At 44.5% G+C, this 23,978-nt stretch overlaps 1 protein-coding gene and 1 non-coding gene across 3 annotated transcripts in view; one reads left to right on the forward strand and one right to left on the reverse strand.

Moving 5' to 3' along the window:
- The window catches only part of Rassf3 (Ras association domain family member 3), an 83,696-nt gene extending 74,605 nt beyond the window's left edge, over positions 1-9,091 (forward strand). Inside the window, exons 3-6 of one of the 2 annotated variants that reach the window (XM_029561512.1) lie at positions 1,260-1,497; positions 3,685-3,794; positions 6,396-6,557; positions 6,779-9,091. In XM_029561512.1, coding sequence (XP_029417372.1) covers positions 1,260-1,497; positions 3,685-3,794; positions 6,396-6,542 — 495 coding nt within the window. In that variant the 3' untranslated portion in view covers positions 6,543-6,557; positions 6,779-9,091. Of the gene's footprint in view, positions 1-1,259; positions 1,498-3,684; positions 3,795-6,395 lie in introns of both variants that reach the window. The other variant, XM_008829004.3, reaches the window with a different exon arrangement.
- Positions 9,092-17,780: 8,689 nt separating this feature from the next.
- On the reverse strand, positions 17,781-17,862 carry Trnal-uag. Its single transcript has one exon. It is a non-coding gene; the product is annotated as a tRNA-Leu (tRNA).
- Positions 17,863-23,978: the final 6,116 nt, after the last annotated feature.

Below are 23,978 nucleotides of genomic sequence, written 5' to 3' on the forward strand. Positions count from 1 at the left end.
GTGCTGGGTCCTTATGAGTGAGCAGCAAGTGCTCTTAACCGCTGAGCCATCTCTCCAGCTCCTGAGATTTCATTAAAGGAGAAAAATTCTGTTTGCCATTGTTCCTGTACTCCATTGAGACTAAAACTGATGCAAGTTTCCAATTGTTTCAAAATACTTTGTACAAAACTGTTTTTTCCCCTACAGGAATGAACAGAGGAATTGTAAATTGATTTGTAGAAAGGAAGAAAAATAATGGACCATAAGGAAGTTTTTAATGTTCTCCCTCATTGTATTTATATATGACACCTGATGATTTGTTTTAATAAAACATGACAACAGTTTTTTTCTTAGAAAAGTGAAAGCAGGGGCTAGAGAAATGGCTCAGTGGTTAAGAACACTGACTGCTCACGCAGAGGACCCAGGTTTGATTCCCAGCACCCACTAGGTTGCTAACAAATCATCTGTAACTCCAGTTTCAGGGGATCCAACTCCCTCTTCTGACTTCTGTGAGCATTGCATGACACCGGTGTACTTACATGGGGCAATATGCTCATACACATAAAAATAAGAAATAAAATATTTTTAAAAAAGAAAGAAAAGTAAAAACCATCATTACTATTATGACAGCTAAGTAAGAGTAATCCTACCATGACTCAAGACAAGTGTTTGTATTAAGTAATATCTAATTCACATATCAGCTTGGATATGCCTTAGAAGTGCCCGAAATGCATCCCATGCTATGTAATAACATGTTTAACAGAATTGAAGCAGAATTGGTCATCTCATCTATATCCTCATTGCCACCAGGAGTAAAACCAGTTTGTTTTCTTACTGTCAACTCATTGTTGACTTAGGTATTCTGGAGCCCTCATTGTGACCTTTCTTTTTTATGGAATGGCAGTTTATCACCGGGGGATGTTGAACATTGAGACACATCCCCCAGGCTTTAACACAGCTATGGTTTGGCTGGCATCTACTATATAGGACTGTGACCTCTCGCATGGGTGCTGACCCTTCACATGAAGCTTTGGGGGCTGGCGTCTTAGGGTTATAAGCATGCTGCAGAAGGCAATGCCCACCTCTGCTGCATCTGCCCTGCAGACTCTGACTGTGGTGTGCTAGCCCCCCACTACAGTATTCTTTTGGGACAATCTTCAGTGAAGTTCTTGTAGAGAGAAGAGCAGGAGAAAGCTGTTCACCTTCCTGTTTGGCTTAGCTATACCCTTTCCTCTACAGTGCCAACCACCAGCTAAATGTGATCTTTCTCCCTTCTTCAGAATTCAAATGGGATTTACACTGGCTTCATTAAAGTGCAGATGGAACTCTGCAAACCTTCCCAGACTCCTCCCAACCCTGGGAAACTCTCACCCAGTAGCAACGGCTGTATGAACACACTTCACATCAGCAGCACAAACACCGTGGGAGAAGTGATTGAGGCCCTGCTCAAGAAGTTTCTCGTGACTGAGAGCCCGGCCAAGTTTGCACTTTATAAGCGTTGTCACAGAGAAGACCAAGGTATGCTACCACACTTAAAAGAATGAAAATGGTATCTACTCTATTTATGTTTCTTGTCATCATTAGCAGAAGGACAACTGATAGGCGCTGTGTCAGACTGTCAGAGACCAAGGGCAGATTGTGAGAGCCTTGCTATTGCGGCAGACCTTGAATATTTCCTGGCTGTGAATATTTTGAGTTGAACAGTGATGGGTCTTGAGGACCTCTGAGGCATCTGCATGTGGTGGGCATGTGTGGAGGATTTGCTGGTGTACGCAGATGGGCAGCTGGGGGTGTGTGTGGCAGTGAGCTGGCCCTAATCTTAATGCCCTCTAGAACACAAAAGAATACTTTTGTGCTTGAATTTTTTCACTAGTACATGTCACATTTGACGTTCAAGTGCAAATGCAATGGCTTGGTGGATAGAGAGACACGTGTATATTACAACTCATTTCAACATAGGTGTAAAAATGAGTGAAATGAAGGTCGGTGTGGTGCATGCCTTTAATCCTAGCAGAGGCAGGTGATCTCTGTGAGATGGAGACCTACCTGGGAAGGTCTACATAATGAGTTCCAAGCTAGCTGGGGCTACACAGTAAGACCCTGTCTCAAACAAAACAAAAACAAAAACAAAAAACCACCAAATAAACAAAGAGTTAAATATTTTGGTCTGGGGTCTGTTGGTCTGAACTCATCCATGTTCAGTGTGTAGAGAGAATATAAATTACTCCAGGAAATGGAATGTGATATCCTGGGTTTCCTGGGTTGGGTGATTGAGTGGATATTAGCATCCCTGATAAGATAACAGCCAGTTAGTCATTCACTGTATGCTAACTTGGAGACGGTCTGTGTGAACAGTAAACTATTGGAGCTTTCTGTAGTTTTTCTCTGGGAAAAGCCTAAAGTAGCCATAGGAGAAAGTAGACTGACCTTGACATGATGGCAATGCCCTTCAGCTGCAGGTGGTTACAGCAGCGTCCTTCCGAGTGTGCATATATTGGTAAACAGGGGCCTTGTGGAATAAAGATACCCAGGTCAGAGTTCCTGTGCTCCAGAGCCCACAGGCTTAGCCTGGGGGAAGAGGTACAAATCACAAGTAAATTGGCACCTACAGTGCAGCATCTGGAAGTGCCAGTGTAACATAGCAAAGACACTCAGGTGGCATTTTTATCTTGACAGCTCACCTGGACTTCGGCTACATGATCTGAAGTGATAGTGTCCTGTTAAAACACCGCCCTCACACTATAAGCAGTACCAGTACTGTGTGTGTGTTTGTAGAGACAACTGTGCTTGAGGCTGCCAGAAATTGTATAGTGATTGCTTGGCTTGTTGTGACTGCTTCCTGCCCCCCTTTTTTGGTGTGTGTATATAAGTGTTTTGCCTGCATGTATGTAAGTGAACCACATGCATAAAGGGCCCAAGGAAGCCAGAAAAAGGTGTCAGAAGACCCCTGGAACAGGATTACGGACAGTTGTTAGCCACCATGTGGGTGCTAGGAACCAAACCTGGGTCCTCTGCAAGAGCAGCCAGTGCTGTTAACTGCTGAGCCATCTCTCCAGCCCAAAGGCTGCTAATTCTTAAACTGTAGAGAGATCTCCTAGAGCTTTGAATTCATGTTCTTTTTTTTAAAAAAAATATTTTATTTGTTATTTTTATTTTATGTGTATGAGTGTATTGCCTGCATGTGTGTAAGTGGACCCGTGTTGTGCAATGCCCACAGAGATCAGAAGAAGGCATCTGATTCCCTGGAACTGGAGTTATGGATGGTTGTTAGCCACCATGTAGATGCTGGGAATCGAACCTGGGTCCTCTGCAAGAGCAGTCTGTGCTCTTAACCACTGAGCCATCTCTCCAGCCCTGAATTCGTGTTCTTTGGATGAGATATTTTCACTGTTTTTAGGAGCTAAGGATCCTTTTCTCAAGTTTCTCATCTTGCTTTCTGAAAGAAGAGCAGAATCATAAGCATATGTTGGAATGAATTCCTACTTCATTTATTCTTGGAAATAATTTCCTCCTGAATCAAGGCAGTGTTTGTCCTGAGCAGATAGATTTGGTTCCACTGTGGCCTCTTGGTTCTAGGGTAAGAGAGGATGGTGACTTAGAGGCTAGGGAAATGTGGACTGTTACTGTGATGGAAGGTGAAGGATGAGGAAACCAGTCTCAGAAAAGCTGACATCTTCTGTAACATGCTATTTGTCTCCTTCCCAGTGTATGCCTGTAAGCTCTCAGAACGGGAACACCCACTCTACCTGCGTTTGGTTGCAGGGCCCAGAACGGACACACTTAGTTTTGTTCTTCGTGAACATGAAATTGGAGAGGTAAGTAATTGTTCATTATGGCATCAAACTATACAGAACAGCTGGCCTGCTTTATTGCTCTAGTCTAGAGTTGCAGGGAGAGGGGGGAGGGAAAGGAAACAGGAAGAGGACAGAGATTTTGAATCACCAGAAATGAACTCCAAGTTAGTCTGCTATACAATTCTGTAACAATGTTATATTGCTCTGAGCTCTTCAGGGGTGGGAGGAAATAATTTTTTACTTATCCCCACACAGAAAACTTTTTACCTCTTCCCATCTCCAAATGACTGTAATCCAGCTGAATTGAAAGCTGATACACTCCCCATATGTCTGCTACTAAGAGAAGTCTCCAGGCCAGTTTCCTTCTAAAGGAAAATGAAAGGAAACCCGACCTCATTACAATGAAAGACATTTACCGTTCTAGAATCCCTTTCTTCTTCAACCAGTCACGTGATTGAGAAGCTCTGTTTGCATATACATCATTATGCATTTTCTCTCCAGTTGAAGCAAAACCACTTTGGACTGACCTATAGATCAACTGTCAGCTTTAAATAATCCTTGAGCAAATCTCTCAAGCTCAGTGTCTTAGACTTCAAAAGTGTAATGTATCCTGTGGAACATTTCATGAAGCTGAGAGGACAGGCTTGCCGGGTTAAAGTCAGGAGAGAGGACAGGCTTGCCGGGTTAAAGTCAGGAGAGAGGACAGGTTTGCCGGGTTAAAGTCAGGAGAGAGGACAGGCTTGCCAGGTTAAAGTCAGGAGAGAGGACAGGCTTGCCGGGTTAAAGTCAGGAGAGAGGACAGGCTTGCTGGGTTAAAGTCAGGAGCCCAGGATTGTTGACTAGGTAGGGAACACAACTGTGGATGAATCTTCTAATTTCGCGCCCTCCATTCAAAAACTCTGTGAAGTGGGACTTTTTTTTTTCTATCTTTTTGAGACAGGGTCTCCCTGTAGCCCCAGCTGGCCTGGAACTCACTATGTAGACCAGGTTGTCCTAGATCTCACAGAGATCCTCCTGCCTCTGCCTCCTGAGTGTTGGGATTAAAGGCATGCACCACCACGCCCAGATGTTTATTTTTATTTTATGTGTATGAATATATTGCCTGCATGTGAGTAGGTGTAGTCATGTTGTACAATGCCCGCAGAGGCTGGAAGAGGGCATTGGATCCTCTGGAACTGGAGTTTAGATGGTTGTTAGCTGCCATGTGGATGATGGGAATCAAACCTGGGTCCTCTGCAAGAGCAGCCAGTGCACTTAACCACTGAGCCATCTCTCCAGCCCTAAAAATGCATTTTAAATACTTTAAAATTGTATTATTATTACTATTGTTGTGCATGTACATGTCTGATGAGCCTACATGCCACACATACCTATGGAAGTCAGAAGGCAGCTTGATGGAGTTGATTTTCTTCCACCTTTATGTGGTCCCAGGGTTGGAACTCAACTTACACAGCAATCTCCTTGACATTCGTTGCTTTAAAAAGAAATTTCGATGACATTTTATTAATTTGGGGTAGGGAGCATGCCGTGGTGCATGTGTGGACGTAAGAGGACAACTTTTAGGAGTCAGTTCTCTCCTATTTTGTGGGGCCCAGATTGCAACTCAGGTCGTCAGGCTTGGCAACAAGTGTCTATCTGCTGATCCATCTCGCCAGCCCAAAAATGTTCTTTTTGAAAAATATATTTTGTACCTGCTGTGTAGGAGGTGCTGTTAGGGAACTAGAACTCTGCCCCAAGGACGAGGCAAATCACAAATAGTGAGAAGCACCCAGCTGCTGTTGCAAGTCAGGTGCGGGTGAGGTGGATGCTAAACAAATAGTATCAATCATTTAAAATCTTAACTGTGTGCAGGGCTTCTGACTGGCTCAGTAAGAGCTTTTAATAAACCCAGCCCAGCATGGGAAGGGAGGGGGAGATGTCCTGGAAGCCTCCTTAGAGATCTGAAGGGAAAGCTGGAGGTTGCCAGGCAAAGCGAAGCAGAGGAGAATGTGTGCCAAGCCAGCTGGGGTGCTGAGCAAGGCTCCAAGTCAGAAATGGGCCTGGGAGGGCAGGGTCTCATGTAGTCCTGGCTGGCTCCAACTTGCTTTGTAGCTAAAGCTAGCCTTAAATTTTTGCATCTCCTGCCTTTTCCTCCAAGTGCTGGGATTGCAGGTATGAGGAATCACGGCTGGCTTGGAGTTGTTTTTTATGCCTCTGGGGGCTTAGATTAGATGAGGAACAAGGAAAAGACCTAAGGGAGGTGAGGATGTGGCCATCTTCACCCTAGAAGGAGTCATTTTGGAGAATAGACCAGGGAGCAGAGTGCAGTTGAGTTAGTTGAGGAGGGAGAGGGAGCCATGAGTTGGTGCTCCTGGTAATTGCTGACCATGGCTCTCTGTTCTGGAGTTAGGCGTGAGCAGAGGGCAGCCATGCCTCCATCTGTCAGTCAGTGTTCCTTCAGGGTTTGGCATCATACCTTATAATCCCAGCACTCTGGAGGCTGAGGCAGGAGGATCGTGAGTTTGAGGTTAGACCATGCTACATAACAAAACCTTGACTCAGAAGGAAAGAAAAGAAGGAAATGAAGCAATTCCTATTTTGACTCTGAGTTGAACTTTGACATCTGTCTGGTATCTCTTACAGTGGGAAGCTTTCAGTCTTCCGGAACTACAGAACTTCTTGCGCATCTTGGACAAGGAAGAAGATGAACAGCTGCAGAGCCTGAAGAGGCGCTATTCAGCCTACAGACAGAAGTTAGAGGAAGCCCTCAGCGAGGGGAAGCCTGGCTAACCAGGGCTCCCTGCCAGGAAGGCAAGGCTCAGGACATGAACAAAAGAGCAACACCTGCCTCTCTTCTCAGAGAGCCGTTTCCATGCCCTGTGATGCTGGGGTCTTCCCCTTTTCTCTCTAGATGTAGTTCTCAAAGCCTGGTCACGCAGCATCCTGCACCTCATGGTGTGAGGGACTCTGCAAGCTTGTTCTGTTAGAGCATGGCGGCATTACCTCTTGCAAACTGTGAACCTGTGGTCATCAGGAGCATTCTAGAGTGCTTGGAAGCATGAACTTTCCTTATTTTCTTCTAGTTATTTTAATTATGTGATGATGTTAAGCATCAGGATGTGCAAACCAGTTTTTCAAAGCTTACTGAAGAATCTCTGGATACTTGTCCTACATTGGAACTGCCTGTCTGGTTTTTGTTTTCTGTCGGAGAATCTATCCATGTGCATGCAAAGGCATAGGAATTTAGGAACTCTGGGGGATGTGGGAAGGATTTTGTAAGAGTTTTGAAAAAGAAAGTAAAAAGCAAGTTTGGAAAAAGGTCAGTGGGGAGGTGAGAGCCCAGGGCTCGGGAAGGTGGTATGACTTGTGAGTTGGTGATAGAGGAGAAAGGTGAATCTGCTTGTAAACGAGTTGAAAGCATTCAGTATTGATGTTGAACCATTTTAGGATTGCATGATTCGCTAGTGGGTAAAACATGGGGTCAGAGCCAAAGAGAGAGAAGCTAAGCCCAAAGGAGGGATCAGTGGACTCTGCAGCTAACTTGAAGTGGATCTTAAACTTTGATGGAGGTGGGCCAGAGCTGCCTGACCCCTATGTGCATCAGGTCCCCAACTCTGCCCATCTGGAGTGGACAGTCTTCTTGGAGGACCTTCTTTATGTTGGTGGAGCCTGACCATTTGCTGATTCCTCTTAAGTCGCATGTCATCTTTTTCCCTCAGAGGTGGTTTTCAGAGTTGAAAAGGAGTTTTGAGTAAGGGAAGCTGTTTTTCCCTCAGTTGTTAGCTAGGAGATGTATGAAGTCAAGGGTTCACAGCAAACTTTGTGACAATCACTCCCTTCCCTTTTATTCTACCCTTCTTTTTCCTTGTCTTCCCTCTTTTGGGGACACTAGAGGGGCTTCCTTCCCATCTCCCTTCCCTTCCTTTCCCTGTTCCCTCTCCTAAGCTAAGGTCTGTTCTCAGAAGTAGAGAACAAGGATGTTGATTAAAGACACAATCCTACCACATCCTCACTTCTAAGAGACTTGACTGAGAAGGCCCCAAGGAAGGAGGAAAGTCCACACCCGGCTGACCACACAACAGGTGTTCATTATGGAACTATTTTAACAAAAGTGTGTGTTCCTTCTAACCAAAGATGCATGTGCAATAGAAGCCTCCCTTAAAATAGGCTCAGTAACCTCATTTTCTGCAGCAGGTCACAAGTCTGAGAACAGAAGGTTGTGCTGTGGTTCCAGAGGGGCCTTACAGTCAGTCAGTTTCTAGTCTAGATATATTTTGTTGTTGTTTATGAATTCCCAGGGAATTGTTAACACTTGGTGACACCTCATGGATTCTTTTTGAAATTCCAAGGTGCTTCAGTTCTTTGCCTTGCTATGAACCGTGCCTTTGATTGCCTGTCTGTTCCCTTTTGGTGGCTCTTCTGACTTTTCAGAGACTCATCCTGTGGGAGGCAGGCTGAAGTGTCAGTTATGTAATACAAGCTAGTGAGAGGATCACATCTCCCAAGCTTTTAAGGAAAGTTGAAGAAAAATAAAAGTAGAACTTGCTATAAAATATGTATGTGTGGCACATCTTGTTTAATTTTGCATGTAATATCTTTGTAGTGCATTGATGAGGTTTCAGTGATGTTGTCACCCAACACTTAGCCTTTATTGTTCAGGGAATGCCTTCATGGTTTTGTTCTGGTTTTGCTGTTCAGACTGTGGCTTGGGTTTGAGTATACTGTTATCAACCACCTGGTCTTTTAATTACTCATCCCAGTAAACTTAGAGTTTGTGAAGCATTTGTTTCTCAGATTATGACACTGTTAGAACCTAAAGTAGCAGCCAATGGGTAGCTGTGAAATTTTTTTTTTTTTTTACTTGAAGTAGATTGTTTGAAGCAGGCATCCTCATCTGTTCATCCAGAACCTCACTCGCTGTCATGTGCACTACAGGTTGATTTGGAAAACTTTACTGTATCGAAGACCTGTCAGTTTATGGCTCCCAAAGACTGATGTTCTCTCTCAAACACTGGTTACTGAGGCAGCATTTTTAATGTGTAAAAGAAAAAGGGGCCACAGAGGCCAAAGATTAAAAGAGAAACCATTGTACAAATCCTTATGTAAAATGAAACTAAGCTTTGCTGTAATACTGTTTTCTCTTCAAAATGTGATGGTACAGGATGGTGTTAAATGAAGGGTGGTGTTGTAGGAAGAATTTTAGATCTAGAAGTAAAAAGTTTTATTTATAATATGGATGAGTTTAAGTTTTATTTTTATTGGGAAGATTTTTCTCCCCTGAAATTGTTTCTGGAATGGCAAAATTGCTTCCATTATTAAAAATTGAAGTTGTTAGTTGATATTTGTATGTTTTTATTTATAACATGCTGCATTTTTTTTTTTAAGTCAGTTATGGGGATTCATCTTTGTTATTGTTGTTTGCTTATTTGTTTCAGTCAGGAGGGTTTCCCTGTAGCCCTAGCAGGCCTGGAACTTGCTACATAGACCAGGCTGGCCTCAGTCTCACAGAGATCCACTTGCCTCTGCTTTCCAAGCGATGGGATTAAAGGCAAGTGCCACCTTGCCAACTTTGCGGGTACACAAAGATACATACTGAAATTCAATGTTTCAGGGTTTGGGGGGAGGGGTACATTGTCCTCCAAATGCCAGTTTTCTTTTCCTTATTCTGGCTATGTGTCTGCCTCCTGTACATTTATAGTTTACTTTAAAATTGTTTTCCTTGTGAACTACGTGTACATTGACAACACAACTGTAGAAAGCTTGCAAACACTGAAGGACTTCTGTGACATGGACACCCTGTCACCACTACCATAGAACAGTGTGGGTTCTTAGAGATTCCTTCCCAGCTGTTCTTGCCCTGAGGTTTCTTATCCTTGAAACAGACCACTTTCTACATCAGGGAATGTTGTGATCTTTGGACACTGTGGCCACTTTGAACAAATGGGATGGAGAGGCTTGTTTGGATCCAGTGGTGTCTATACCCTTCAGGTATTGTCTCCCCACCAGCTGCAGGAAGTGTTTTCATTGCTCTGCTGCCCCCTAGAGGCATTGTTGAAACAGGAGGCAGGCTGTGGGAACAGACTGCTTTAAAAGAGAGAAAACCATGGCTCTGGATAGTTCTCTTTTTTACCAAACAGTCTTTCTAGAAGGGTCTAGATGGGGATGGGAATTTTTGCTCCTTGTGGGAAATTAGCTTCCTGTCCTAGGCTTCTTTATAGAACTTGTCAGTTGATAACTCTTAAATAAATTTTCTTATGTTTTAAATTCTTAAAGCTTTTGGGTTACCACACACACACATTTTCCCAAGGCTCCTGGCTCATTATTCTCTCCCTGAGGCATGCCATATATGAGAATTTCTCTTCCTTTAAGGCAGGTCATAGAAAATCTTTCCCTTTCTGCTTGGAGTCAGCCATAAAGAATTTATCTTGGGGGCCACAGAGCTGGCTTGTTGGTTAAGAGCACATACTACCCTTGCAGAGGACCCAAGTTTGTTTCCCAGCACCCAGGTTGGGTGGCTTGACAACCACCTGTAACTCCAGCTCTAGGGGCATCCCACACCTTTGGCCCTCCAAGAGCACCTGCACTAACACACAGACACACACAGATACACACACATACACACACACACACACACACACACAATTAGAAATAAAAAAAAAACAAATCGAGGGCTAGAAAGATGACTCAGTGGTTAAGAAACTGGCTGCTCTTAACAGAAGACCGGATTTGATTCCTAGCCCTCATGTGGCAGCTAACAACATCCATAGCTCTAGTTCTAGGGGATCCAATGCCCTCTTTTGATCTCCGCAGGCATTGCACAACATGGGTGCACTTACATACATGCAAGCAATACACTCATACACATAAAATAAAAATAATAAAGTATTAAAAATAAATCTTAGGGCTAGTCCTCTTACAGAGGACCTGAGTTCAGTTCCCAGCACCCACTTTGGAGGCTCACAACCACATGTATGTAACTCCAGCTCCACAGAATCCAATACCTTTGGGCTCTGCAGACTTCTGTACATGTCCACATACACACAGACACATGCATAATTGGAAATAAATAATTTTTAAAATCCTTTTTTTGAGATGGGAGGTCTCACTATATAGCCTTGGCTGGCCTGGAACTTAACTATGTAGACTAGGCTGGCCTCAAACTCCTTTTGCCTCCTGAGTGCTGGAATTAAAGGTGGGTACCACCATGCCTGGCCAAAAAAAAATCTTAACTTGGGCTGAGTTCTATTAACAGAGCTATGTCAAAATAGTCCTAATAATAAAAATAAAAAAGTCTTGTCTGATGTAGAGCATAGGACTCCCTTTTCAGGAGGGATTCTGCTTACTATCTACAAGAAAGACAAGCTGCATGGAGAGGCCAAGAGAAGTCTGAACAGATTGTTAGATGTTTCCCCATTCAGCCTGTATTTGTGTTATTAGATCAATCCCAACATGTGTGCCCATATTTCACTTCATGCTTATGTAGTGAGTGAAGTCTTCCTCCCCCTTAATACCCCCTACCCCCTGGGTTCAGAGTTTCCAGACAGCTGAACCCAGAGCTTTCTGGAGAGTGGTGTCTTGCTCTATGCATCTCTTCATCTGTATCCATTGTATCAAACCAGTAAACACAAGTAGGTAATTTCCCTGACTTCTCTGAGCTTTTCTAATGAATTGTCCCCAGAGGGATGGTTGAGAACAGAGATTTATAGCCAGCTGGCAGTAGTGTCTGGTGTGCAGTCAGTCTTTAGGATGGAATTAGAGGCTGTCTTTCTGGGGTCCACTGTGGAATTGCTTGCTTGATGGTAGGGAGAAGTTCTCTCATCTTTGGGGGTCACAGCACAGTGTTGGTGAGTGTATAGTAAGAATTCTGAATCCTGGATTTTGTTTTGTTTTTCTTTAGTATGGTTCAGATGTACAAACGCTGCATTTGGGCATTGTCAGGTGATCCCAGTTTGGAGTTTTGTTTCACTGAAAGAGCAAGTCTGTTACACCTGACATTATCAACAAGGCGCTAACTAGGGGCCAGGCATTGTTCAAGAAGTTTAGTGTAGTGACTCCTCTATTCCACAGTGAGGTAGGTCATATGAATATCTGCGCTTTGCAGATGAGGAAACAGACATTCAAGGTCGGTGATCAGTTAAACTGCATATTCGGGAACAAACCTCCTTCACCTCTGGTTTCCATTTAGATTTCTGCTGTGTGAGAGGAATGGTCAGGGCAGGGAACCAGGCCCCAAGTTCCCCTCCAGGTTGGTCAGACAATTCCCTGGAGCCACCAGGAAGGAGAAGGGCAAGTCCCCGAGTTCAGAAAGGGTTGCATCACTCAGCACCGGCCAGACAAGCTTCACCCTCTCCAAAGGAACTAAGTATTGGGTACGCTGAGGGCCACATTCTGATGTCAGCCGTCATTTGTTAATTTAGCTTACTGGAAAGAATCTTTAAGAGTAAAGGGTTGGGGAGGGCGGCCAAGTGAAAGCCAGAGGGGGTGGAGATGGGAATGGCATACGATTTCCAGGTTAACTGGATCAGTTCTAGCTGCAGGGTTTCAGTTCGGTTTCACCTTGTTTTATTTTTGGCAAATCATTCCCAGCCAAGTTGAGAGTGGCAGAGTCAAAAGACAGGCTTTTGATTTAAAATAATTTCCTGTAACATATCAATTTTAAAATCAGTTGCTGATTTTAAAAGGGCAAACTTTTCTGCTCCAGTGCTGGGCCCCAGGGCTCTGAGGCAGCACTTGGTGGCAAGCTGAACTTCCTAAAAGCTCTTCCTGTTTCTGAGGAAGGTGAACATTGGTGCTTTGAAATGTTTACACAAACAGCAAAGCTGCAGAACTCATTAAACTTCAAAAGAAGTTGGGGTTTGGCTTTGTTCTGGGGAGGGAACTGTTTTAACTAGTAAAGTTTTTTTTGTTTTATGTATATTATTTCTTTATTTTGTGTGGGTTGCCACAGTGCTGGTGTGGAAGTCAGGGGACAATATATGGGAGTCAGTTCCACCATACAAGGCCAGGAGACTGAACTCAGGTCCTCAGGCTTTATGGCAAGTGCCTTAACCCTTTGAGCCATCTCACCAGCCCTTAACCAGTAGTTTATTTCTAAAGGAGGGGACCGTAACACAGCACACCTTGGGTGTGAAGAGTGTGCAACTGTCCGACTTGTCCTTGCTTGTCATGAGTGGTCCCTCACATAGGTTGTGCTGGTGGTCACCTGTGCTCAGTGAAGCTCTGTGAGGTTCCACTCAAGTGGACTTGGGGGTGGAGGGTCTCCTGCAGGGGGCTTTCCCATTTACAGGTGCAATAAAAGTTGCTTAAGTAGCCCTGCTTGATGGTGCACGCCTTTAATCCCAGCACTCGGGAGGCAGAGGCACGAGGCAGGTGGACCTCTGTGAGTTCAAGGCCAGCCTGGTTTCCATATAAAGTTCCAGGTCAGTTGGGGCTACAAAGGAGACCCTGTTTCAAAAAGACCAGAAAAAAACTAAAAAGATGATTTTGAGTTTTTTTTAAACTCGAGTTTTAGACAAAAGAAGCTCTTTTTTAATTTTTTTATTTTTGTTTTTTGGTCTTTTTGAGATAGAGTCCCCTGTATCCCCAGGTGGCTTGGAACTCGCTATGTAGACCAGGCTGGCCAGGCTGGCCTCAAACTCCAGAGATCCGCCTGCCTCTGCTTCCCAAGTGCTGGGATTAAAGCTATGTGGAGGTGGGGAGGCAGCTGCTTAAATCCAGGCTTTTTCAGGGCTAGAGAGATGGCCCAGTGATTAAAGAGCACTGTCTGCTCTTGCAGAGGACCCAGGTTTGGTCCCTAGCACCCACATAGTGGCTAACAACCTTCTGTAACTCCAGTTCCAGGGGATCTGATTCCAAAATAATTTTTTTAAAATTTAATTCAGGCTTTTTCTTCAGAACTCTATTTACCTTCAGATGGTTTTAAAATGGGGAACTCCAGATTGTTTTCTTTCATGTGTAACTTCAAAGTCAGTGATTCAGGGTTAGGATGGAGCATTATCATCTAATGCCTTATGCTCAGAAGATGCTTGTTTAAGAACATAAGAAAAGCCATAGAAGGGGGCTAGAGAGATGGCTCTGCAGTTAAGAACACTGGCTGCTCTTGCAAAGGACCCAGTCCCATTCCCAGCACTCATATGGTAGCTAACAGCCACCTGTAACTCCAGTTCCATGGGACCTGTCGCCTTCTTCTGGCATCTGTGAGCACTGCATGACATGGGTACACTTACATGCAGGCAAAACACTCATACACATAAAATGAAAATAAGTTTTTTTAAAAAGTCATAGAAATAGAGGCACTTGCATCCTCTCCTTTAGAAGAGCCTGTGAGTACATACACATGTGTGGGCATGTCTCTGTGTGTTTGTGTGTATATACATTTTTTTCCCCCAAAGCACTGGAATCAAACTCAGGGCCTTGTACACACCAGACAAATGTTCTACCCCTGAGTTATATCCTCAGCCCCACCTAGATAAAATATGTGCGAGACAGGGCTGGAGAGATGGTTCAGCTGTTAAGAGCATTGGCTACTCTTGCAGAGGACCGGGGTTTGATTCCCAGCACCTACATGGCAGCTAACAACCATCCGAAATCCAGTTCCAGAGGATCTTGCACCCTCTTCTGACATCCATGGCATTGCATGACATGACTACACTTACATGCAGGCAATATTCTCATGCACATAAAAAAAAAAAATATATAGAAAAATATGTGCTAGGGAAGAAAGTAAGCTCAAGGCAGCTGAGCATAGTGTGTATGGTATGTGGGCAGGGCCAGGAATCATGGTCCTGTCCATGCTGTCACCATTGTGTCCTCCCAAGTCCCCGCTTTGGTTTTGGCTGTGTGGGGGCTGATTGAGCAGAAGCGCGCACACAGCGGGTCCTGTGAAAAGTTATTTTTGCCATTCCAAGTGTTAAAGCCAGGACCTTGTCCGTGCTAGACAAGTGCTCCACTACATCCCCAGCAAAAGGATTTGTTATGGGTTAGATTAGAAAAAGGCAGTGTTTAGGATCTATTGGAAGATATGTCAAGACAAAATAGGGTTTTTATACCGTTTCTACATGAACTGTCCTTTTAACTGTGAAGGTGCTAATTTTGTTTTTTTTTTATTTAAAAAAACTATATTTTTAATGTGTATAAATGAGTATTTTGACTGTATTTAAGTGCATTATATACATGCAATGCCTACAGAGGTCAGATGAGGGTGTTGGATCCTCTGGAACTGGAGTTATGGATGGTATTAGCTGTCATGTGGGTGATGCGAATAGAACCCAGAACCTCTGCAAGAACAGCTAGTGCTTTTAACCACTGAGCCATCTCTCTAGCCCTGGTTTGTTGTTTTTTAAGACAGTGTCTCATAGTGGCCTTGAATTTGTTATGTAGCCAAGGATTGACTTTGAGCTTGTGATTCTCTTATCTCTTCCTTTTAGATTCTTGGATCACAGACTTGTGCTACCATACCCTGCTTGAGGTGCTAATTTTATTTATTTTTTTAAAATATTTTATTTAGGCTGAGCGTAGTGGCACACACCTTTAGTCCCAGCACTCAGGAGGCAGAGGCAGGCAGAGCTCTGTGAGTTCAAGGCCAGCCTGGTCTACATAGTGAGTTCCATGACAGCTGGGACTACAAAAAGACCAAAATATTTATTATTTCTATTTTATGTGTATGAGTGCACCTACCTGCACTCGTGTTATGCAGTGCCCACGGAAGTCAGAAGAGGACGTCGGATCCCCTGGAACTGGAGTAACAGATGGTTGTTCGCCATCATGTGGGTGCTGGGAATCAAACCTGGGTCCTCTGCAAGAGCAGTCAGTGCTCTTAACCACTGAGCCAGCTCTCCAGCCTCTGAGGTGCTAATTTTAGAGAGGCAGGTTTTTCTGCACCAGTATTGGGCCTGAAAATATGCCATTTTAATAAATGCTCCATATTTCTTCACGTGTTCACTGTAGTCCATTGTGTTTCCTAGGATGAGGGGATATAATACTGTACACGGACTAGCCCTTCACCTGTCTTTATTGTGCACATGTGTGATGCAGGTGCATGTGTAAGCCAGAGGTCACCATCAGGATGTCTTCCTCTCTTGTGCTCCACTTTAATTTTTGGGACAGGGTCTCTCTCTGAACCTAGAACTGAAATGGCTGGTCAGTGAGCTCTGGAAATCCACCTCTCCGAGTCCTCTGTTATTAGGGTTATGGTCATGGACCTCTATACCTGGCTTTTACATGCGTTCTGGGGATCCAGACTCAGGTCCTCATGCTTGCTGGAAGACACTTTACTGACTGAGCCATCTCCCCAACCCCATCTCTCTTTTTTAAAAATTAATTACTTCCAAATTGAAATTAATGACTGCCTGCAACAAGGCTTCCTGTCCTGTCCCACTCAGCCCTGGAAAGGCCCCTGTACCCCTTGACTGTGGCTGATGGCATCTTAGAGCTCTTAGTAAAGATTATCTTCATTTATACACCATCTGTTCTCATGTGCCCACCTCTATTAATCAAGAGTGGAACTAAAAGGGTCTGGAGAGATGGCTCAACAGTTAAGAACAATGGCTGCTCTTGTATAGGACTTGGGTTCAGTTCTCAATATCCACATAGCAGCAAACACCCATCCATAATTCTAGTTCCAGGGAATCTAATGCCTTCTTCTGTCCTCCACAGGCACTGCACAACTTAGGCGCACTTACATACATGCAGGCAAAACACTCATACACATAAATAATTTTTTTATTGTTTTTTGAGACAGGGTCTCCTTGTAGCCCCAGCTGTCCTGGAACTTGCTAGGTATACCACGAACTCACACAGATCTGCCTGCCTCTGCCTCCCAAGTGCTGGGATTAAAGGTGTACACCACCACATCCAGCTGAAAATAAATAATTTTTTTTTAAAGAATGAAATTAGTAGTGGGCAGTTATAGCACTGAGTATCTGCAGTGGAAGACATGAAAGGTCAAAGGAAAGGCAAATTACTAAAGAGTGCAGAAGAAAGGAAATAAAGATGAAGAAAGAACTTAATGAAATAGAAACAGAATCAGTGAAACTACAATTGAGTCTTTGAGCAGGCCAACAAAATTGTTAACTCTAGCCAGACTGATCAAGAAAGAAAGCTGTGCCAATGGCCAGCATCAGTAAGAGGAGAGCAAGTACAGATTTGACAATATTATTGATATGGTCATACTTTGGGTTTTTTAGTTAAACTGTTTAAAATTACTGTTATTTTTCAGACATTAAAATTTATTTATTCATTTATTTATTTATATAGGGTCTCACTGTGTAGCTCTGACTGGCCTGGACCTCACTAGATAGACCAGGCTGGCCTTGAACTCACAAAGATCCTCCTGCCTCTGCCTTCTGAGTGCTGGAATTAAAGGCATACACCATCATGCCTGACCCAAAAGGTATATTCTTTTACACATTTTTGCCTAGATTTTAGAAATCTGTTTTAGAAAATATTTTGTCATTTTAATTTTTTGTGTATGAGTGTTTTGCCTATATGTATGTAAGTGCACCATGTGTATGTAATGCCCACAAAGACCAGAAGAGGTTGTCAGATTCCCTAGGACTGGAACCACTGATGGTTGTTAGCTGCTGTGTAGATGCTGGGAACCAGCCCTGGGTCCTCTGGAAGAACAAATGCTGGTAAACACTGAGCCATCTCTCCAGCCCCTAGTTTCTGGAAATCTTGTCAAACACCAAATAACAAGGGCCGACGTGGCTGCTGCTGGCTTTTTAGCTTCCTATAGACATTGTAGTTTACAGCTCTCTGCAGTATGTAATGTTAATGTATGTGATCAGTAATAGTCTAACAACATTTATGGTTACTTTCACGTTGGAAGCACAGAAGGGTTTTTTGTTGTTGTTGTTTTTGTTTGTTTGTTTTGTCTTTTTGAGACAGGGTCTTCTTATAGCCCCAGCTGTCCTGGAACTCACTGTGTAGACCAGGCTGGCCTCGAACTCACAAAGATCCGCCTGCCTCTACCTCCCAAGTGCTGGGATTAAAGGCATGCACCACCACGCAAATAAACATGAAGGGATGTGGCAGCGGTGGGATACGAACCCACGCCATCGAAATGACTGGAGCCTAAATCCAGCGCCTTAGACCACTCGGCCATGCTGCCTCCCAGAAGGATATTTTTAATGTTGGGTCTCATGCATGCTAATGCTAGGCAAATGCTTTATCACTGAGCTGTCTCCCCTTCCTGTCGCACTGTAGGAGAGCTAGAATTACAAACAGTACAGTACTACCGTGTTTGGCATTCTGTGCATTCTGGGGATTCAAACTCGGATCTTCACACTTGTCCTGCAAGTGCTTTACCTGCTGAGTCACCTCCTCAACCTGAAACAATTCTCAAATCGTATTTGAAGACTGAATATATCTTGTTTTAACTAGGATACCTGTATTCTTACCACCTTTTAAAAAAATCTTTCATTTGTCTTAGTTCTGTTCTTTGTGTGAAAAGAAACTTAAACTCCAAGTCTCCCAGCTTCATTGAGCAATATTTCTTTTAGATGGGGTCTCACTCCATAGCCCAAGATGGCCTAGAACTCACTAGCAGGCTAGCCTCTAACTCACAGCAGTTCTGTCTCAACCTCCTAAGTGCTGAGAATACAGAGGGGTCCACCACCCCTGTCAACACAAGATAGTTAGGAACTATCTATCAGTGGCATTAGATTGGGTGGGTTACAGTGAGAGAAAAACATGTAACCTCTCTTCATGAGAGCAAGGATCTGTGTGGACTGCAAATGGTCACGTGCCACAAAGATAAAACTCAGGTACTGTGAGTGACAACTGAGGTGGCCAGAGAAGTCCTCTGTGAGGAAGTGATTTTAGAGTTGAGGTCTTGAGGAGTTATCTAGCAGAGTCAGAATTTAGGGAACATTTTCTTCAAGATAGTGAACTAGCTTCTGAGGAGTTTCTGAGGTTTTTTTCTGTTTTGTTTGTTTTGGTCTCTCTGTAGCCCCAGCTGGCCTAGAACTCACTATGTAGACCAGGCTGGCCTTGAACTCACAGAGATCCTCCTGCCTCTGCCTTCTGAGTGCTGGGATTAAAGGCGTGTGCCACCACACCCAGCTTTGTTTTGTTTTTTGAGACAGGGTCTCACTGTGTATCCCTGGCTGGCCTGGAATTCGCTATGTAGACCAGACTGGCCTTGAACTCACAGAGAGCCATGTGCCTCTGCCTCCACCATTCTCAGCTCTGAGGTTTCTTTTTGATAGCATGTTTTATTAAGGTCGTTCTTGATGTTTTGTTCTCTATTATTTTTTTTTAAAAAATAAAACCAGGGGGGCTGGAGAGATGGCTCAGCAGTTAAGAACACTGGCAGTTCTTGCAGAAGACCCAGTACCTAACAACTGTCCATAACTCAGTTCCAGGGGATCTGACGGCCTCTTCTGTCCTCTGGGGGTATTGCACAACATGGGTGCACTTACCTACATGCAGACAATACATGCATATGCATAAAATAAAAAAAAAAAAAACTACACATTTTTACTTGACACAATTATTGGACTTTATTTTCTTTTAAATTTATTATTTTCTTTTATGTGTATGTGTGTGTGTGCCTGCAGATCCCCTGGAACTGAATTTAGTACAAGCAGTTATGAGCTGCTGGATGTGAGTGCTGGGAACTGAATACAGGTCATCTGTAAGAGTAGTCAGTGCTCCTAACCACTGAGCCATCTCTCTAGCCCCTGTTCTCTGTTATTCTGAGAAAAGAACTAGAGTTCATCTTTGGCAAGGAGGGAATTAAAATTTACAGTAGCAATTGCTCTGGGTCAAATCCCGTGAAATGGAAAGTGTGGGGCTGAGAGCAGTGGCTCAGTTGGCAGGTGCTCGCCTGGCACAAAGCCCTGGGCTCCATTCCCAGCACCACAAAAACCGAGTGAAGTGCTACATATCTGTAATCCAAGCACTGGGGAGGAGGAGGTGTGAGGATCAGAAGTCCAAGGCCATTCTTAGTTACATAGTTCAAGGGCCAGCCTGAGCTACTCGAGACCCTGACTCAGGAAAAAAACAAAAGGGAAGCTCAGGAACTGTTTATGTCAAAGGGCTTCTATGAGGCCTTTGCACACTGCCAGGCTCGGTGGAGCTCAAGGTGGTATTTTTCTGAGTTCTCATTGTCATGGTAGTTTTATGGCTGCTGGACAGTTTCTCATGTTGATACTCAAATTCATCTAGAAGCATCCCAGATGTCGATCTTCAAGGGGGACTTTTTTCTTTTTCTTCCTTTGGTCTTTTTGAGGCAGGGTCTTCCCTGCAGCCCCAGCTGGTCTGGAACTCACTATGTAGACCAGGCAGGTCTTGAACTAACAGAGATCCGCCTGCCTCTGCCTCCCAAGTGCTGGGACTACAGACGTGTGCCACCATGCCCGGCTCAAGGGGGACTTTTTTCAAAGCACAAAAGCTTTTGTTTGTTTAGGCTTCAACATTTAATTAACGTATTCAAAACACTGTATATCCTAATATTTGAAATCAGTTAAGTCAAACAGTGGTACTCTACTTAAACTGCGTTTGGCAGCCTGCAGTGCACCTTGGCCCAGCCTGGGTTTTACTTGAGATTTTTTCCACCTTCTACAAAGCTGAGCTTCTGGTTGTTTACACCTGGTAGTAGTCAACTTGTTGGGATCTGGATGTACCATGGAAATGTTCTTTCTATGAGTGTCTTGAGAGTGTTTCCAGAAAAGTTTAAAATTGGGCAGAGAACTACCATGAACAGGTTAGACCATCCCCTGGGCTGGCGTGCTGGTCTGAATAAAAGGAAGAAATTGAGTTGGGCAGATGGCTCAGCAGGTAAAGCACTTGTCTCCCAAGTGTGAAGATTGGAGTTCAGGTCCCCAGAAACCCACATAAATGCCAGGTGGGTGTGGTGGCCCACCTGTAATTCCTGTCTCAGAGAGCAGAGACTTAGAGTAAGCTGGCTAGCAAGACCAACCATATTGGTGAGTTCTGGGGTTGACTGAGAGACTGTCTCAGTGCATAAGGTAGTGATGGAGAATGATTCCTGACATCATGCATGTGTACACACACGTATGTCTCCACACATGCAAAAACACCCACACACATGCACATGACAATCACACGTGAAAAATGGGGGGAGGGAGAAGAAAGCCAGTGGAGCACCAGCATTCCTTTCTCTCGGCCTCCTGTGAATGCATTGTTTCCAACTGCCTCATGTTTCTGCAGTCATTCCTTCCCTGCCATGATTGGCTCCTTTCTTTAGACCAGGCTGGCCTTGAACTCAGAGATCTGCCTGCCTCTACCTCCCAAGTGCTGGGATTAAAGGCGTGCACCACTACACCATCACAAGCAAAAGTAAATCCTGCCTTTATTTTTGACAGCTATTTTGTCTTAGCAGAGAAGCAGAGAAGTAACTAATACAACCACATACAAATTCTTTCCCTTTCTGCCACTCAGGGAGGAGGGAGAGGCAGGGGCAGGCTTCCTTATCAGTAGTGCTTTGATGTGAAAGGAGCTTGTTTTTGTGATGCTGAAGTTGGAACCCAGGATCTCCTTTGTGAAGCCCATATTCTTCCACTGAGCTGCACTTCTAGCCTGACACAACTGTTAAACTTGATGCACCCTCTTTGCATGTCACAAAGGTTAAGAAGCTCAAAGAACTAACATAAGGGCTGAAGAGAGGGCTCAGCTTTAAAGAGCTCTTGCTGCTCTTTCAGAGGTCCTGAGCTTGGTACCCAACATCAACATTGGGTAATTCACAATCACAACTCCAGCTCCAGGGGATCCAATGGCTCTTCTGGCCTCAGCGGGCACCTGCATACACGCCACACACAAATTAAAAAAAAACCATAAGACCATGCATATACAGTGCATGCTGGCGATTTAAACCTCATTACAGTTCTCCCACTTGCTCCTCCTCTCCTACGGCTACTTTCAAAGACGATTTTCCTCTTGTGATTCTATCATCTTCAATTCTGACTTACTGAAGTTCTGAGCTTGGCCTTATGGGACTTGTCAGACATGGTTTCAGAGGCAGAGCATAACGTGTGAGCAAGAGGGAAGTGGATCTGTGGGGTGGGAGTGCCCAGAGTCTTGTGTTTTACAAATTCATGCTGAAGGAAGGAAATTGACTTAAAATAGAACACTCAAGATTCTAGGGGGATAGGTCGAAAGAATCATTTAGGGCCTTCTCTTGTGTTCCCCATAAAGGCAGTTACAGTGTTATTTTTCTTTTCTAACATGTTAGAACCAAAGTACCTGGAGCAGCTGGGCCTAGGGCAAGGAGCAAGATGGAGGCGATGCTGAGGAGTGATCAGAGTGATGCTCAGTGATCCAGACCAAAGGCCACAGCTGGGGGCCTCAACCTTTGCTTCTAGCCAGTGTTTTCATGCCTGTAAACTGCCACCCCTACTGGGAGAGGGGCATGGTGATGTGTGCCTGTTATCCTAGCAGTCCTGAAGTTGAGACAGGAGGACTGTGGCTTCGAGGCCTGTCTGGGCTGCACAGTGAGACCCTGTCTCAAAATCAACCCCGGAACAATAACAAAACCTAACTCCTTTGGTTGGTGGTCTCTCTGGGGACTGAACCTTATCTCAAGTGCCCTTGGTATCTCTTGTAGCTGCCGGGCACCAAGTCTGCTGGCATAGACTTCATAGACAGGTCTAGAAACAGCCACGTGGACACACCCAGCTGAGTACCCTGTGGGCCCTGGGCAGTATTCACCCCTGCCTGAGCTCTCTCTTGGGAGAGCTTTCGCCTCATTACAGGGAGGAGGAAGAGGGCTGGGATGATGGGCCCGGAGCCTCTGTTTCTCTTGCTGTATGGGCTTCCTTCTCTGCGGAAGCATCCAGTAGAGCAGCAGCAGGCTGATGACGGCCCTGAGAGATAACATAGGCAGCCACTCATTCCAGACCCTAGAATGAATCTAAGGTGTCATGTTGGCTGCTGGCTTAATAAGGTTGCTGCTCACCTAATCTGGGAGATACTGGAGACCGGACTGGGGAGAAAAGTTCACAAAGAGCTTAAGTTTTAGGGGCTTAAGCAGAGCAGAATCAACTGTGCATCCGAGCGGCTCTCCCAGCTCTCAGAGGAGGCAAGGGAGAAGTGACAACAGGTGTACCGAGAAGTTAGGCCAGACTTGGCATCTGCAGCTGCTCAGGGGCTGCCTCTCTACCCCGTATCAGCTTTGGGGGAATTATGGAGACCCATTGGAAAGAAGACTTGGAGTCATGATGAGCCTGCCAGACTCACATTAAAATATTTTCCAACATGTGCTGAGAACATTTTAGCAACCATTCCACAAAGCAGCATCTGCTTGGTTTTAGTGAGAATAGATGGGAACTGGTGTTTATGTTCTTGAATATATAATATCCATAAGCTTTGGGAGGGTAGTGCTGGGGATTAAACTCTAGGCCTGTGCCTAGTAGGCAAGCACTCTACTACTGAGCTCATCCTCAGCCCTTTTCTGAGACAGGATCTCACCGTGTAGTTCAGGCTGTTGTGGCATGCTCTAGCTGGCTGGTCTTGAACTTGGGATCCTCCTGCCTTCTGGGAAGTAAGGACGAAGGATAAAAGAGCATAAACTGATTTAAGTCTCAATGCTGGGATTACAGGTGTGCCACCATACCTGAACAACAGAAGACATTTTTCCCCCCTTTGAGACAAAATGAACCGCCACGACTGGGCAGCTGTGACCTGCCCCAGGCACCTATTCTTATATGCACTTTGGCAAAAGGAGGGACAAATCTTTCAGATCACAGAGACGTCAGAGTTCAATAGAAAGTATATTTGGGGCACTGAGCTAGAGCACGCACATAGTGTTTAAAGGTTCAATCCCAGCAACCCCCCTTCCTCCCTCAAAAAAGGGATGCCCTTAAAGTTACTTTTAAAAAAATTATTTTTATTTTATGTGTATGAATGTATTGCCTGCATGTATGTAAGTGCACCTGTGTCATGCAATGCCTTTGGAGGACAGAAAAGGCCATTGGATCCCCTGGAACTGGAGTTATGGACAGTTATTAGCTGCCATGTGCGTGCTAGGATTAGAACCCAGGTCTTCTGCAAGACCAGCCAGAGTTCTTAATGCTGAGCCATCTCTCCAGCCCCAAAGTTACTTTTTTTTTTGAGACAGAGTTTTGCTCAGTAGCCCAAGCTGGCCTCGAACTATGTAGCTCTGACCAGCTTCAAACCCATAGTACTCTGTCTCAGCCTCCAAAGTGTTGAGATTACAAGTTTACACCAACATTTCCAACTTTAGATCTTTGAAATCTTGATTTT

Source organism: Nannospalax galili, unplaced genomic scaffold, assembly GCF_000622305.1.
Source record: "Nannospalax galili isolate Female #2095 unplaced genomic scaffold, S.galili_v1.0 scaffold110, whole genome shotgun sequence".
Lineage (NCBI taxonomy): Eukaryota > Metazoa > Chordata > Mammalia > Rodentia > Spalacidae > Nannospalax > Nannospalax galili.